The sequence below is a fragment of the Hippocampus guttulatus genome, chromosome 13 (assembly GCF_054856545.1).
Source record: "Hippocampus guttulatus isolate MCC_2025c chromosome 13, RoL_Hgut_1.0, whole genome shotgun sequence".
Classification (NCBI taxonomy): Eukaryota; Metazoa; Chordata; class Actinopteri; order Syngnathiformes; family Syngnathidae; genus Hippocampus; species Hippocampus guttulatus.
In genome coordinates, this window is record NC_141273.1 from 15,373,900 (window position 1) to 15,391,068 (window position 17,169).

Consider the following 17,169-nt stretch of genomic DNA (forward strand, 5'->3'; position numbering starts at 1 on the left):
ACTATATGCAGTTAATCCCTTTATTCTTGCTGAACCCGAGCTCCAGTTTTAGATTACAAACAAGTTCAATAAAGCACAATAGCCAAGTATTTCATGACGTTTGACCAAAATTATATTCTATATGTTTTTATAAAAGTGTATTCATATACCTACAAGCATATATTCTTTATCCTCTGTGAAAAATGATCAATCTTACGGCAACGTACTGTAATCACGGTTGTGTAGCTATTCTTCATTTGTGTCCGCATGACGACATTACGCTGCCGCCCCCCGGCTATGTGGAACGTGAGCATCCGTGGCCACTGTCGACGCTGCAGAAACGTGTCACCTGAGAGTGTAAATTCAGGCATCGGTGCTCTCTGCAATCTCACGCATGCACCCTCCGTCACCCTCCCTGCCCTTAAAGCTCCATCCCCCTTAACTGCAGTCATAACATTCCTGAATATGTGACCGACTGCGGGGTTGACTTCCATTACAAGCAGCCTTGCTTCAGTTTCACCGGAACCAACACGTCATTTTCTGCTATTTGTAGTTTACTCTTACTCGAGTGTTATTTATACGACTTGCATTGATTTAAACCATCATCTTATTTACTTTATAAGCATACTCAGTATATGCTGTGCATGTTTTTGGAATGTGGGCGGAAACCAGAGTACCCGGAGAAAACCCATGCAGGCACAGAGACAATATGCAAACATTCAGGAAGGCCGGGGCCCGGAATCCCGACACATTAAACTGTCAATAAGCTGTTAAGGATTTTTTTCAAAAAAAAACTGTTTCCTTTTGTCATCAATCAAGAGAAAAGTAACTATGGAGAAAACGTGAATCTTTGTCACCAACATGGGGAATAATAACAAATGAGATTTACATCCTTGAGCCATTCTGTCACCTGAACGCTTCGGTCAGGACAAAACAGTGCCAAAAGTGCACATATAAACAGTTTACAGTGAGAGGTGATAGTGAGAAGAGAAAAAGGAGAACAAATATTTGGCTTGAGCGGAAACATGTTTGGGTTTCGTCCTTGTTGTCCAAAGTCCAAAAATCCTGAAATCCCTGATAAACTATGCCAGCCGAAACCCTCACAGGTGTGCTCCGACCTTGGATTCTCTCACGTGCTTCTATTTTGTTGACCAAGAAAGAGATGCCAGATGGCCCCGATTGTTAGTATGTGTGTACATCTTTAAATATCCAAATGGTTTAACATTTAAAATAGTCAGGGCAGGATAAATCCCACACCAAAGGATAATCACTCAGAGGTGTCCAATATTTGGGCCTTTGCTGACTTTGATCACAAGGGGGTGAAAAATGCTTCTTTTAAACATTGAACACCTTTAATATTCATGACTGTCAGGCTGAATGTTTACAAAGCAGATTGGGGGTGTGAAAAAAAAAATCACCCTGAACTAAATCCACACTACTGGATAATCCCTCAGGATCACCTTTGGAAAAATCTCATCCCACACCACAGGATAATACCTCGGGTCATCTTTTCAAAATTTACTCTAAACATACACCTCACACCGCAGGTTAATCCAATTATCATACACATAACTGGGCCATTAGTAATTTGATTGAAATGGACGGAAGCAGATTGTAGAGGGGAGGGGGGGGTGATCACTCTTAACACATTGTTCACCTCATTCGGGACCATCTTTTCAGAAATGACTTTTCTGGGAGTGAAAATGGTCACATTTGGCCCGATTGTCACTGTGAGTTATGCTGCTTACAATATGACATCGCCACCTACAGGCCTGGCATGCATCTCACTTAGTTTTCTATTGTTTCTGCGGCGTGGCGCCGATCGGGAATATTGCGCTCACGTTGTCAATTGAACGTGATACCTTTTTTATCGTCTCGGCGTGGGAGTCATTTCACCTGTCATTACCCCTCCCAAAATCAACTTCATCTGCAGTTCCGGCACGGTTAAACATCAACGCTCCACAGTCTGCCGCCTTTAATGTGCGCTCGCTGCCTTTGTTCTTTTGACGTCCCACCCTCCTCTCACCCCGGGCCTCCTAAGCCCCCCGGCCTCTCAAATTCCCCCAAATGCCTCCTTGAAAGGGATGTGCCGACCTTTGTCTTGATTGATCAACCTGATTTTGAGATGAACTGAGGAAGATTTGATTAACAGACGCACAGTACTGTGCATATTAGACTGGGTTTACGACGTGTGGTTGAAGTGACCCGATTTTTTTTTCGGGGGGGGGGGGTGCTCTTAAGTGGCAATCTAAGCTTTTGGAGTAAAGACATTAAATAAAACGTGAACTGCAGTGTCAATCCAGCTTTACTAGTCTCATTAGTAAGGCGATTTGCCCCCCCCCCCCAAAAAAAAGTCTTATATGTGGTGGGAAGCACCATAACAAACTTCGTGTATAACCACAAACTATTATCCGGAGGACATGTTGTCAATTACCTTCCAGGTGCAGGAGATTAAACTCTCTGGTAGGAACACTTTACGGCCTTTATGTTGCTAGGCAACCATGACGGGAGGTGACTCCACAACTGGCCGACATAATTCAACAAGAATCAAGAATGATAGCGTGATACATGTCACGTTCTGCGTGATGGTAGTTGTAGGACCCCAAAAAGCAGGGAGGAGCAGGGTGCATTGACCAAAATGTATTTAACAAAAAAATACACACAGCAGTACAATGGGAAAAAAAACCACTAAGTCAAAGTACTCAAAAAAATGCCTGGAAATCACAAGTATCAAACCAAACTACAACAGGAAACAAAACATGACAGGAGCACACGTATGCTCACATACTCACAGCTTTGTGAGCTGACCCAACAAAGACTGACAGAAACTCAGGTGACACGAAATCCAAGCTAAGTGACGAGACAACGAGAAACACCTGGACAACACAAAGGCTTGAGGGAGCTAATTGGTTACACACAAGGAACACTGATAACGAGAACAGGTGGCGAAAAAAGGGCACATGAGGAATCAAAACCAAACGTAACCAAATCGAAACATACCAATACATACAATATATATGATGGTCCTTCTTTATTTCGCGGTTCGGTGATTGCGGCTTCACTCTTTTGCGGGGTTGAATTTGTGACCTTGGACGTTGCGGAGTGCGATGTATGTTGATATTTTGCGGGTTTGTGTCAGATTTCAATTTTTTTTCCCCCCAGATTGATGTTGTTCTTCCTAAACATAGTCATCTGTGTTTACAGTACAGGGGACAGAAAAATATTGTCATAAAAACAATACTTGGGGCCCAGTATTACAAATGACCTTGCGAAGCTCTTGACCAAGATGAAATAGTACAAACCATTTTAGTGGCTAATCAAATCTCTACTCGGGTTACTAGTGGCTAATCAAGCACGGGTTGTGTTCCTCATCCCCATTAAAAGACCCCCCCCCCCACCCCCTTTATTACAATGCAGTATCTTATTTGTTTTTCCTGCAACTTTTCAAATACATTTATGAAGTGTTTAGAAGGGTGGAAACTGTGTGAGGTTTGTAATACCTATGAAGATGTGAAAAAAGGAAACAACAAAAAAAACAAAAGTCAACCTCTACAATGTCTAATGTGTGGGGCTTGGAAATGCCAGTAGGTCAAGCATCTACTCAGATCGCTGCAACGCCATTTCGATGATCCTCACAGCCGCACTGGCGCAGACCGCTATGATGCAGTTATGTTACGAAAACTGATATCAATCGGAAAAGATGAATTTGGATTTAAAAGCTGATAGTGCAACGTTGCTCCGCTTAGCTCCATTACGGCCGCTACCCGAGTGAGGATAAGCGGTTGGGATAACAGATGGATGGATGAATTATACCATCCTTGAATCGTACCGCACCCCACGTACCAAAATACATCGACACACACACGCATGCACACACAAAGAGCGAGTGTCTTTAAAATTGCGTTTTGGTTTACTCGCGGTATTAATCGCCTCCAAATGAAATGGCAACATCCAAATAAAGAGCCTCTCAGAACAGGAACAGTTACCTCAGTGAGGCACAGGAAAAAGGGCTGTTTAGCTAAGGCCTAAGCTTGGGGTTCGTCCGTGATGACGCATGTTGGATCGGTCCGGTTCCCGGCCCAGCCAACGTACGAGGCTTTCAACATCTGGTTGCATTTAGGGACCCTGCTGTTCATTCTACGTAACATTCCAAGGCTGGGTCTGTTGTAATGTGTCAGAGATCCAGAACATGGATGTTCAGTCATTAGCCTGGCAAAAAAAAAAAAAACATTTGAGTGGGTTAGGAAAAAAAAGTGTCATGCCATGGTATGTGGGCAAGGAGAGCCACATTCGCCAATGTGCTGTTTCTTGTTTATTGAATGTCAAAGAAATAAAAGTACAACATAAGAACACGCTCGAGGAAAACAACTCCAGCTCCCGACGTCACTCATTTGACCCCGCCCCATAAAGGCAAACATCCAACACGGATACTCTCGTACATGCCGATGAATCATCCAGTCCTATCAAATACACATTCAAAAATGGTGGCGTGCAAGGAGTGCGGTCCGAGTAAAACTGCTGCCTTACGGGGGGGGTTCTTCTTCTACGGGGCGGCAATAGTTTTTGGAGGGTTGAGTTGGGGACCCTCCAAAATACATTTTCAACAGGATACTTGCAAAAACAGCTAAAGTGCTTTTGTTTTGTTTGAGACTATTACTTGTTGTTCGTGTAAACAGTGCACCAATTCCCAAGCCCAAGGCATATTGTCCTTGTTCTACCGGCAGTTTGCTCCGTTTTTATCACCGCCACCATGTCAGCGATTCTGACAACGAGCAGGAAGTAGATTAGCTTGGGCTGTCTTCGGCCATTGTGACCCGCGTATCAGGAGCGATGTGTTTTCAGGAGAAAGGTTGGAAACTTATCTTGTGGGCAAGCCACGAAGGATTTTAAACAGCCTCCTGTTTTGGTGCCAGACTGGCTGGTAAAAAAATATAATCGAGGGCCACTGTGGCTTAGTTGGGAGAGTATATGGTCCAGGTCTCAAAAAGGATCGCCGGTTTGAATCCTGGCTCTGATTGTCTGCAGTCAAAGTATCCTTGGGAATGACAGTGAACTCTAATTTGGTCCCGGTGGATCTGGCAGCGCCTTGCCCACACCATTGTTGTACTTGTACAGTATGACATGTTTTATCCTATATGATTATCGAATTGTGGAACGGGCAGAAAGTGAGACATCAGTTTTTAAATTGTCTGGAGTAAATATCGACACAAAACGAAATACAGTACTTGAATCAAGTGCAGACACAAAGTACAGTGCTACCTCTACTTGCGAAAAATTAATGTGTTTCCTAAAGAAATTTCAAAAGAACTGATCCAACGACGTTTGCTTTTGTCGGCTTTTAACAATCCTTCGAAAGTGATTCACATTTACGTAAAACTATCGGAACGTCTCATGGCCCGAGGGACGAATGACGAGGACGCTGCATAGACACACATCTATCTATTTATCTATCTACACGGATAGACGCAAACTGTAGAGGTCCATCTTAGCCAATGGGATGCCAGGATGATGCTTGGTCATAGCCAATAGCAGAGCAGCTCTAAGTATGTTGCGTTCAGGCAACCCGGAGCAGCGAGTAGCTGCCCGTACCGTATTTTTACCTTTCGTATCTTGAAATTTTCCCGTTGAGGCATTTCGTAACTTGAAAATTTCATATGAAGAGACGTTCGTAAATAGAGGTACCACTGTATTCGTACGTCAATACATCGCACATTTGCAAAGGTGTTGTAGTTCTGATACATCTGTTCGGTAGCTTCCTCCAGGCAAACCTAAGCAGGCGGGAATTAGTCGTTGATGCGACGTAGAGGAGAACGATGCTCCCAGATGACACAGCTCCTGTGTTCCATCGCTTCTGTCTGCAAATCGTCCTTTCTGTCACTCAAAAACAAAGCTGGAAAACCCAGCTCGGATCGTAAATTGAGCACTTTTCCAGGACCGGGTGGGCACGGACGGCCGGACCCACCCGCCGCCCGGTGAAGGCGGTCTTCCGAGTCAGCGTTCTGCGCTAAGACTCTTTTCAAGCTTTTCCAGCGTTTCGGTAGCGGCTTGCAGCTTCAGCTTCAATTGCCTCGTCCTCAACCCGTTACGGTGCCGGGCGTCCAGAAGACCTGCGGCGTGGCTCCTGAGTAGATTTTCGTGCTCCAGCTCCTTGCGCTCCAGCTCCTGCATAAGGGAGCTGTGCTTGATGGAGAGCTCCTCCAGCTCCTCCTCCAGGACCCGGAGGCGACCATCGCTGGCCTCGCGCTGGGCCTTGTCCTGGTTGTGCTTCTCCAGCTGCTTCTGGAGCTCCTGCAGTTTCTTCTTGTCCTGCTGGAGGTTCTCCTGCGGGCACGACGGCTGCTTCTGGATGGAGGACAGCTGCCGCACCACGCCCTGGCACATCAGCGTGGTGAGCTGCTTCTCCAGGAGGGAAATCTCCTCCATGTGCGCTTGGTAGAACTCCCAGCTTCGCTTGAGCGCGTGGCGGAAGGCGCCGTCGTGCTCTTTCTTCAAAGACTCCAGACGGATTTGCATTTGGGTGTCCAGGACGTAGATCTCGGCTTCTAGCCTTTTCTCGGACTCCTCGAACATGGGGAGAATCATGGCGTTGTGCTTGGCCTCCAGCTCCACCTTCCTCCAGTCGTGTGGGACGATGATGTCCACCAGTTTGGACGCATGATCGAACTTGAGCTGTTCGATGTGGTTTTGGCTGTAGAGCTCTTTTTCACTCAGGTCCACCTGCAGGCTGCGGATCTCATTCAGCGCCCCTTGCTCCATCTCGAAGCGCTTGTTGTCGTTGATGGTGGAGAAGCCGGCCCCGTCGAGCTTCAATTGCGAAACGTTGGTGTGGCACTCCGACTCCAGGTGCCGCACTTTCTGCTGGTACTTGGCCACCTTCATCCGGTGGCGCATCTTGGCCTCGTCACGCACAATGCTGCCCTCGCGTAGCTTGTCCTTCACGTCTTGGAGCTTCTGCTTGGAGATCTCCCAGAAGGCTTTGACCTGGTCCCGCATGAGACGGAAATTATTCTTCTCGTCTTGGATGCGGCCCAGCTCCTCGGTAATCTTAGTGACACGCTCCATCAGCTGCTCCTCCGACATTTCAGTCAGTGGCATGTTTTCATTAACTTCTGCTTTCTTGCCTTTGCCTTTGCCTTTCCCTTTTCCTTTTCCTTTCCCTTTGCTGGCCATCTTGGAGAACACGAACAAACTCCACACACCAAAAGAAAAACGTCCTGCATGTATTTTGAGGACACCCAGTTGATTGCAGTCCGCTGACTTCCTGGTGTTGCAGAATAGCGTAATATCGGCGACTTTCAAACGACGACTCTCACCAAGTCTGAAATGTTGTGATGTCATCTTTGCCAATGAGGTGTTCTTTGAAGAGAAGGCCGCTTCGAGATGACACAACGAGCCACATCAAACATCATAGACGACATCTTTACGAGACGCGTCACGGGAACATTTACAATAAGTTTTTATTCTCACTCGGTCACACAATGACAGTTTTCAAAACGTCATTAAATATGCTCCTGTTGACACATCGGAAAAACATTTTTGCAGTATATATATTTTTCCTTTACTGTACCCAGTGTGAACCGAACTGTCACCCTAAAATCAAAAGTATGCACCCAACCATGAGCTTTTGGCATACCACAATTTTACATGATGTACAAGCCCGCAGAAAGCTACCTTGGCAAAATGCAAAACATCAGCAAGAGTGACAACCCAAACGGAAAGATAGAACAATCTTGTTCCACATATCTTTGTTTCAACTACTTTTTGTCAAGGAACCTAACGTAGAATGTCAACATTCTCACACGGCGAGCCATAACAGCCAGACCAAACGATGTCACCATTTTGGTGTCATTCACAGCAATAAAAAAAAAAAAAACAGTGATTACATTGACGCAATTAGGACCTGATATTTCACCGGCCTGTGAACTTTGTGCACTCTTAATCGTACATCTTCTAAAAAAATGTTCCAGCAATCAAACAAGCTTTTGTTGTAACTTAAAACTTGCACTGGGGGACGTTTGGAAAAGGATTAAGTGTCTCCGAGCCTGGTTGTCTGTTTCCACCAAACACAACAGATTAGCGCATTCCGGGGCGTCACTGATACATCTGAAAAGAATTATGTCTTTTCAGTCTCATGTTTTTCGGATGTTGACGTAAGCGGGGGGGGGGGGGGGGGGGTTCCCCCTTCAAGAATGGAAGTTTTTTTTCTTCTTTGAGTTCCAGCGATGAAGGTTTCACGTGGTCCACCACCGCTGGATCCGCCTTCTTCCTCCTATGAGCAGTAGCTGCAGTCCATATAATTCCAGGCTCACCCGCAACTGCGTCTTCACGTGTGTTTGAGCAAACCACAAATGCTGTTATTTCATGTGAGAAAAAGTCCAAACACATGCTGCGAGCTTCAGAGAAATTAAGAAAGGTACGACAACGCTTGCTAGCGAGCTAGCTTATTTGAGTCCTTACTGGCTAGCATTACTGTTGTCCCTGACTTATGACTCACTGACCTCCGCTTATGTTACACTCATTTGGTAGAATTTTGTGAAGTTATCATAACTGAAAAGATTTAAGAGTCAAAGTGTTTACTAAGTTAACAACTCTAATTGAAGTAGAAAAACTATCCTTCGTTGTATTTCATGGTTCAATTGCCTTTATTTTAGTGTAAACTAAGAGACCGAACGTTTGTGTATAATAAATGTGATATTGTTTACATTTTCAGCAGCCAATAAACACGAAAAAGGTGTTTCGGGCACATTAAGACTGCAATTGTCGTGTCAGACCACGCACAGAATATAGTTGCGGTCTGAGCCATCTGTGTCACATACGCCAATTGTGGAGCAGCATAATTTTTTGTGGGAGTGTAAAATGTGTTTGAGGTTTACAACCAAAGCCATGAACAGGAACATGCTTTTTGATCTGGGGGTCTTGTATCAGAAGAAACATAAATCAATCTTAGACAAGTTCCTCGTGGATAAAATTTGATTCCAAAGGGAGGGAGTATTGTCGTCAGTCAGTTTCACTCAGCATCGTGAAATTTGGCAGACATTTCTATAATGAGTAGACGCACCAAAAATCTCACGGAGCCATGCCTGAAAACACAACAGGAAGTTTGCCATTCAGACTTGGTCGGCACTTCTAAAATTGACCCCCCCCCCCCCCCCAAAAAAAAATCTTCCCCCAAAGCCACTTTCACTTGGTAACATGAAATTTGGTAGGCGTGTCTATCATGAATAGACTAGTAAAAAGTCTGAAGAAGACATGCCCAAAAAGATTTTGGTTTGAAGTGGCCATTTTGACTCAGGAGGCCCCTCCAGGATTCACCAAATACAATCAGCTGCCTAAACCAGATTCCCTCAGCATCATGAAATTTGGTATGCCCACCGATCATGGGTAGACCCACAAAAAAAGTCTTACAAAGCCAGTCCTGAAGACACAGGAAGCCTTGATATTTTGGTTCAGTTGCACTCTAATGTGTGCGCGTAGGTGTGTGTGTGTGTGTGTGTGTGTTGGTATGCACCAGGCAAAAAGGCGGTGAAATGTGACCACAGGTGAGCTCGCAAACACAAGTTGGGGCCTGCCCCATCATTCAGCGGGATGAACCCAAGCTAACATTTGGGAATGTGTCGGCATGTCGAGCGTGAAATCCAAACAATGCGACTTGGCTCCGTTCAAATGCCTCCTTGGGAAAAAATTATTTTCTCACTGTGTCTGTTTACAACTGAGGCTAATAATAATAGTGGGGGAGATATCAAAGTGGAACTCCCCAGTCTGAACTCAGTTTAGAACAAAATTTGGAATACCGGCTATCATCATGTGTGAAGTCTATTTTGTTTTTCTTCGATTTTTACCAGAGAAATTTTGCCATTTGACGTTTCAGGGCAAAAACAAAAAAAAGGTACCAGTACACTCTCATCATCTTATGTCATTCTCTGTAAAACAGGAAGTTGCCTGCTAAGTAGCAAATAGACAAATACGCGAGTCATTTTGGATAATTCTGAAGGTCCGAAAATCAAGCCGAGTACAGTTGATTCCCTTCATCTTTCATCGTGCCCACGAAAAAAAAAAAAAAGTTGCAAATTATCAGTCATGCCGACTACATGGCAGATAGTCGGCATGACTGTGACCAGTGGTGCTTTACTTTGTAAGTTCATGCCAAAAGGTTACCTCACTCAGTCATTTTAGGAATCCCCCCCACGAACAGGAAGTAGCCCACGAGCAAACAATTGATTTCTTACCCTCACTATCATTACTTTTTTTTTCTCGTGTCCCTGAAAACTAATTTTGTTCCATTTTGCTACAACCTGCTAACTTAAACTTGGATTCTTCTTCTTCTTTTTTACATTTGAAGTGTGCAAATTCAACTTGATTTCATCATGAAATTGTTGATTACCAAATACATGTTTGATGAAAGTAAATGAGACAGGAAGCGGCCGATATACTTCATCGGGTGTAACATCTAATTAAAACAAGAGATAATACAAAATATGTACCCTGTAAAAAAATAAAATAAAATACATCGAGTTGTGCAAGTGTACCTAATGCAGTGTCCGGTTGGTCAGGTACAAATTTCGACTTCCGTCCATTTTTCCAACAATGAATCGCTTATAATCATAGGTGTCAAAGTCCCCCAGTTGCAACACACCTGATTCAAATGAACAGGTTCAATGTTAGGCTTCCGCAGAGCTTGCTGATGATCTGTTCATTTGAATCAGGTGTGTTGCAACAGGGAGACTTGGAAAACATGCAGGGCAGCGGCCCTCCAGGACCTGAGTTTGACACCTATGGCTTATGTTGTTGCCTTTAAAGTGCTCAGAGTGACCTCTACTGGTAGGAAATATATAAAGTGTGCTGGTTGTAACACACAAAATCGTCTCCACAGTGTAAATACATCCACCCATACATTTTGTGAACCTTTGATCTATATAAATGTTTTGTTTCAATTTGTAAAAATGCGGGGGGGGGGGGGGGGGGTTGTTTTTTTAATACCAGAACTTGAAGGTGAAAAAAAACGTCTTACTGTAATTTTCATGCTAGTCAATCGAAGGTGTTTATTGAAGTGTCAACATGAAAATGTCATCAGTTGTGTTGACTCTGGGATAAACATGTCTGAACTCACAAGTGTTTAAAATGGAGACCACAGCATATAAAACAAAACCTTTAATCGAATACAGAGGACAAAGGCCATTTGTCCTGAGTCAGTGATTCTACACAAAAAAAACAGACAAAAACAAAACAGAAGTAGACTGCAACCTCTAAAGTGGTGTAAGTGAAATGGTAACCACAGAACAGGAAATAGAATTTAGCTTTTGCTGCGAGACAGGAAGGGCTCAGCTCAATTTTGCTTTATTTTTGGTGTACTTTATTCCAAGTAATGTTATGATGTTAATTGAGTAATGCAACGTTGTCAGGGTGTCTTCTTGTCAGGCCAGTAGTTTTACTTTATTTTAATTTTGATTTAAATTGCACGACTTATTTTTACAGTTGTGTGACAAACAATGCTTAGTGCTCATGTAGCCAAAAACATAACGCCTATAACCAGAGATGGCTCTGTCAGGGCTTCTTTATAGGCATGTAGTCTTAATTTTTGGTGTATAGTATTTAACAAAACTCAAAACTTGTGTGAGTGAAAATGCTATTGCTAATGGTGCTCAATGCTAATGTAGACGAAAGCGTGACAGGGAATGACAAGGCTCTCTACCACAGCAGCAAAAAGAGTTTTTGTTTTTTAATTAAAAATAAGCTACCGCTAACAATGCTATTAATGCTAAAATAGCTAAAAGCATATCGGCCGATGACCAAAGGAGCCTCTGTTACGTCTTCTTCAAAGTGGCGGAGTGCTTTTGACTTCATCTACCAGTCTCAAGTTTCAAGTCTGATATACTATTGATTCAAATTTGTCAGGTTTACACAACACATCTGTGATGCGACACATTTATTCTGACTTTACAGGGACTCTTAAAGCGGCCACATCATGCTAAACCAATTTTTATTTTTTAGCTTTTAGCCATTTTAAAATGCATCAAAAACACCCCCATAGTGGTGTTTCCCTCCATTCAGCCATCCCTAAGCATTCTGGCTCATTCCTCCCCTTTAAGCAACAAGCTCGGCCCAGTCCAAGAAAGCGACTGGGTTCGCGATCTTATATGAAACAAAGCAAGTCGCCACCCCCCGTAATGCTCCTACGAGAGTTGGGGAGCAGTGGTTCCTTTCACACACGGCAGCCACATATGGAGAGGTAGGGTTTAAGTAAATAACCACCAAGGTAACTCATTTTCAGAAGAAATTTGATCACTGTTATACCATAGGTCATATCTGATCATACTGTATGTATGCTTATAGTTAACTGTGGAAAGATTGAAATAGCATGATAAAGCTCTTCCCTTTGAGGTCCTTATTAAGAGAAATTCATTTTGCGAATTTCTCATGAATTCCCAATTTCATTCCTGGTACTCTGCATGGAAAGTTTGCCACTTAAAAAAAAAAAAATCTTAAATCGCAGAATGTTGCATTTCTAACCTTGGCTAACACTGCACTCATGTGCCATCAAATACTGTTACAGGGACATAACGTCTATATACAGTACATAAAATGAAACCTTTATTTAACCAAAAATAAGATAAAAAAAGAAAGGATGCATAGCTGAAAACACTACACCGCAAACTCCCAACGGCTCCAAAAGCCTCCCAACGCTCAAGTTTTGTTCTCAGGTGGAGCCGCCAAGGCGCCCGAGGAAGAGGAGGGGGAGGAGGAGGAAGAGAGGCGCTTTGTAAACGTCGTTCGAAGTGTGAGGTTCCCCCCACTCGACAAGAGATGACGTGACGCTCCACTCCGCCCCTCTAGGTGTCTTCCTCCTCCTCCTCCTCTTCCTCATCTTCTTCCTCTTTGCGGCTGGGCACTGCCCGCTTCCTCACGGCCTGTTCTTTGGACTCGGGGCGGCCTTCGGGGGAGGCCCTGCGGGGCCGCCGCGTCCTCCACGCCTCGTCGTCTTCCTCCTCCTCTTCCTCCTCTTCGTCGTCGTCCTCCTCGCCGTCGGCCTCGTGCTCCTCCTCCTCCTCCTGCTGCTGCTGTTGGAGGAGCCAGGCCTGGTCCCCCGTTTGTTTCTCTGTGCGTCAGCGATAAGAGTGAGGCGTTGCACTGACGCTGGGCTTTGACGGCCAACCGAGTCGCCATGCTTTTCGATTTTTGGCTATCATCAAAACAATTTGCTGCCTCCGCCGGCGGCAAGAGTCAAATTCGGTGTCGTTTTGAAACAACTTCAAAGATCTAATCATATTCCGTCCTGTAATGTGTTTGAAACAATTAAAACTTACTCTGATAGTAGTCCGGCGAGAATCGTCGCGACGGGAAAACAAAGTCGGCGATGAACACCAGCAGCTGAAAAACAACAAGAGCAAATATTGTGTATGCTACTTTTCAAATGAATCGAGAGAGGAAAAAGTTCCGTTTTTGCTCACCAGTCCCAGAGCGAGGCCGGAGAAGAGCGTGGCCAGGCCGAAGATGACATATGAGCCCCACACAGGAATGCCCAGTTGCTCCGTCATGTAGTTATGGCAACGCTGGGAGAAAACCAACAGTATTATGGTAGGGTATGATGATCAGTAACAAAATTTGCTCGGCGTGTCTATACCCGATCCACCGAAAAAAAAGAACAAGAAAAAAAAAAGACTCAAGCCAGTTTCACTTAAAAACGTTGAATTTGGTAGGCCCGTCTATCAAGAATAGACCCTCAAAAAGTCGCAAAAAGCCACGCCCAATAAGATACAAGAAGTCGGCCATTTTGGTTCGTATAAGCTGTTTTAGCTCAGTAACGTTCAATAGATTTTTTTTTTAAAAATAAATTCAGCCCCCCAGTCAGTTTCACTTACCGATATGAAATTTGGTCAAAGACAAACAAACCTCCAAAAAACTGTGGCAATAAGCGATACAGTTGGGACGTCTTTCATGAGAAGACCCCCCCGCCCCCCAAAAAAAATCAAATACAGCCATGTCCAAAATGATTCAGGAATTCCACCATTTTTGCCTGAAATGACCAGTTTGGACTATTTTACCCATTTTCAGGGCTCCTTTATTTTTTTTTGTCTGACCGCTTCCATATTTGAACCACTTTTCGTTAATTGCAAAGGGTTTGAGTTTTCGACACTGAGCAAGGCGATGACGTTGAATGAATCACCCTAAAACACAAACGCTTAAAACTCAGCTCCTCCAGGTGAGAACTTGACCACAACTCATTGAAAATTCAGCCCCCAAAGAAAATTTCACCCAAAAAAAGTGTCAAAAACCCGAACAGACAAAATATGCCACTTTGCTCTGAACAAGTGATTTTATTCAAATAATTTTACCCAGTTCCAAGGGGCAGTCGAGACTACCTGAAATGTTGCTCTTTTTACCGCTTCCCCTGTCGATTACGATGTCCCACATAATCTAAGCAACTTTTCTCCTCGAGTCTTATTGTCCTCTCATAGCGCCTGTCTAGATCTTAAAACGTGGAGAAAACTTACCCGGATGAACATGGAGAGCTTGAAGAGAGCAGACATGGAATTCATTCTACAAAAGATGACATAAACAAAAGACATTAATTGGGACATGAACACAAACACACACACAATAACTATACAAACAAGGCAACAGCAGAGCCAATAGGACAGACATTTGATAATATTTTTAAGACAACCAAACTATAGTGGAACCTCTTCAGTCAGAACACCCAGACGTGGTTCGACAAGACAGAAAAAAACGATGCGGACTCACAGAAAAGACGAGGGTGCGAACCAGGAGGAGACCGGCTCCACCACACTCCACTTCTTTTCGTCCACGAAGCTGAGGAAGTCGTCCTTGGTGCGGGCGCCCTGGTACTTGCGGAAGACACCATCTTTGCAACTGGAAGGCGCAACAAAAGTAACACCAAAAAATAAATAAATGCTAATAATATACAATATAATAATATTTGTTTAACGCTTTATTATTCAAAGTTCAAAATGGTAGTAAATTTTTTTTAAAAAACACTCAAAGTGGATATGTTGCGAAAATGTGTCTTTTTAATGGAAAACGACAAAATGGTGAGGCATTTGTTAATATAAAGGAAAATTAATTTATCTCGACTTCAGTCACGAAACTTATTAACACTGTGACCAACCAAACAAGCGTGGGGTCAACATGAGTCAGTAATTCATAAATCATATTACAAGAATAATCTAAAAACAAATGTGTGGCTTTACCGTTTGAAATTTTCTTGTGCCATAAAATATGTAAATGTGGACTTTAGGCACTCAACTTATCGAGACACTATATGAATAAATATACACACATAGCATTTTTTTTTTAAAACTACCAGCCGACCAATATAAACACTCCACCCCTCAAACCCTAAATTACCGGCTTAGTATTTTGAAAATTGCTTTCTACTACAGTATATTGTGACCGCAGGAGAACTTACTGGTAAATGGTCGGAAGTGACGTAATGATGAATCTGCCACTAAGACCTTCCAAGTGAGAAGGACAGCAAGTTTAGACTCAGTAATAAAACCATAAAGTGCTTTTTGTGGGGCTCTACCTGGTTGCTCCGTGACGTCCACCTTGGCTATGTTGACCCCCATGTCCTCCCCCCAATCAGCAAACTCCTTCCACACGGGTTGGAGCTGCTGGCAGGCCGGACACCAGGGCGCATAACTGCCGGGTGGGAAAAAGACTTTTAACTTGTTGAGACCCGAACCTCAGGCAGATGTACTAACCATTAGACTATAAGTAAAAAAAATAAAAAAACAAAATAGACTGCTACCTTGTATATATTGTTAGCCTATAGCACAACTAACATAGCTTACCAAGACAACTTACAAGTTAACTAAGCAAGACGAAATTAACATTTCGTTTTGGGTTTTTTTTTAATTCATCCAACCATCCATTAACTCATAGGTGTCAAACTCAGGTCCTGGAGGGCCGTTGCCCTGCATTTTTTCCAAGTCTCCCTGTTGCAACACACCTGATTCAAATGAACAGGTTCAATGTCAGGCTTCTGCAGAGCTTGCTGATGATCTGATCATTTGAATCAGGTGTGTTGCAACAGGGAGACTTGGAAAACATGCAGGACCTGAGTTTGACACCTATGCATTAACTGAACAGCTCTTTATCCACACAATCCTATTTTTTCTCTCCATTTTTGGGGGTCAGAAAAGGAGGAGGAAAACTTTTTTCTGGTTAGAGAAAAACATTGACTCTTTCGTTAAGTTTTTTGCTTGCACGGTATTATCACAGAAAACATGTTTTAGGTTGCTGTAAAACAACTGGAAAATGGAAGTCATGTGACAGTGAATGACTTAACATTTAACAGCAACTTCTTCGTCTACTGTTTATCAGTCAAAGAGATGTACAAAAATACTTGTATAGCCTGCGAGGCCAGAATTCGAAACTTGAATGTTAGAACAAGGATCATACGCTAGCTTGAGCGTATGATTAGCCGGCTGGTTGGCGAAGCTAACGTAGGCGAGCAAGACAACTTCCAAACATTGTACCATAGCATTGCTTTCAGATTGCTAACAGTATTTAAATGAACAGTTGCAAAAATGTTGAAGTGCAAAAAGTTAGACGGCAAAATGCCCTCCGTGTCCCACCCTCCAAATAGCTAGCTGACTGACTTGGCTAAGCTACTGACAATTCAATCATCCACTCTCCGGTCAGGATGTCCTCCCAGTTGCCGTCGGTGACTTCCCGGAGGCTGTCCCGCTTGGCCTCGGTAACCGGCAAGGACGCGAGGCACACGGTTAGCAGGAGATAGCATATCGGCGAGAGGTGTTTTGGACCCGGACACGAAGGAAACATGGTGGCGCTCTAGACCGCTAAGCTAACCAGAAACCGACTCCTGTAATAATGCGTTTGAGTGCAAATCCGCCCACTTCGTTTTTTTCACGTTTGGGTCAGACTTTGGTTCATTTAACTCGAAAATGACACGATGAAAACCTTGAAATAGACAATCATGAACGTTGACAGGCTTTAATTCGCCATTATAGGCGCTCGTGCCGCGTTCGTCATTTCGGAGTCGTTGGTTTTCAATTCAAACAGCTCCAAGTCAAGATAACAGCGGACACTACGAACGATAAAAGACGCTAGTCATAGACCCGTAGCTCAACCGTGCACATAATAAGACGAATGATTGTTTTATTTTAGTTTAGATGTCAATTAGTCGGCGTTATCACAGAATTATTTTAA

At 43.6% G+C, this 17,169-nt stretch overlaps 2 protein-coding genes across 2 annotated transcripts; both read right to left on the minus strand.

Annotated features, from left to right (window-relative positions):
- Positions 1-5,970: 5,970 nt before the first annotated feature.
- On the minus strand, positions 5,971-7,149 carry LOC147196566 (dynein regulatory complex subunit 4-like). Its single transcript, XM_086126860.1, has one exon. The coding sequence runs from the start codon at positions 7,147-7,149 to the stop codon at positions 5,971-5,973; it is 1,179 nt and encodes a 392-aa protein (XP_085982986.1).
- Positions 7,150-12,545: 5,396 nt separating this feature from the next.
- tmx1 (thioredoxin-related transmembrane protein 1) lies at positions 12,546-16,964 on the minus strand. The gene is made up of 8 exons (XM_086128025.1): positions 16,616-16,964; positions 15,521-15,636; positions 15,404-15,449; positions 14,719-14,847; positions 14,469-14,514; positions 13,425-13,526; positions 13,281-13,344; positions 12,546-13,072 (listed from the first exon to the last, which is right to left on the minus strand). Exons 1-8 carry the CDS (start codon positions 16,780-16,782, stop codon positions 12,807-12,809), a joined length of 936 nt encoding a protein of 311 aa, XP_085984151.1. The 5' UTR covers positions 16,783-16,964; the 3' UTR covers positions 12,546-12,806.
- Between the last annotated feature and the right edge of the window lie 205 nt (positions 16,965-17,169).

What these genes read in the sequence shown, in the direction of transcription:
- LOC147196566 (XM_086126860.1), bottom strand. Translation starts at nt 7,149, where the DNA reads ATGGCCAGCAAAGGGAAAGGAAAAGGAAAAGGGAAAGGCAAAGGCAAA.
- tmx1 (XM_086128025.1), bottom strand. Translation starts at nt 16,782, where the DNA reads ATGTTTCCTTCGTGTCCGGGTCCAAAACACCTCTCGCCGATATGCTAT. An exon ending in GGAGAGTGGATGATTGAATT is followed by an intron (nt 15,637 to 16,615) that starts GTCAGTAGCTTA and finishes CCCACCCGGCAG; the next exon opens with TTATGCGCCCTGGTGTCCGG. An exon ending in AGCTCTCCATGTTCATCCGG is followed by an intron (nt 13,527 to 14,468) that starts GTAAGTTTTCTC and finishes GTTTTCTCCCAG; the next exon opens with CGTTGCCATAACTACATGAC.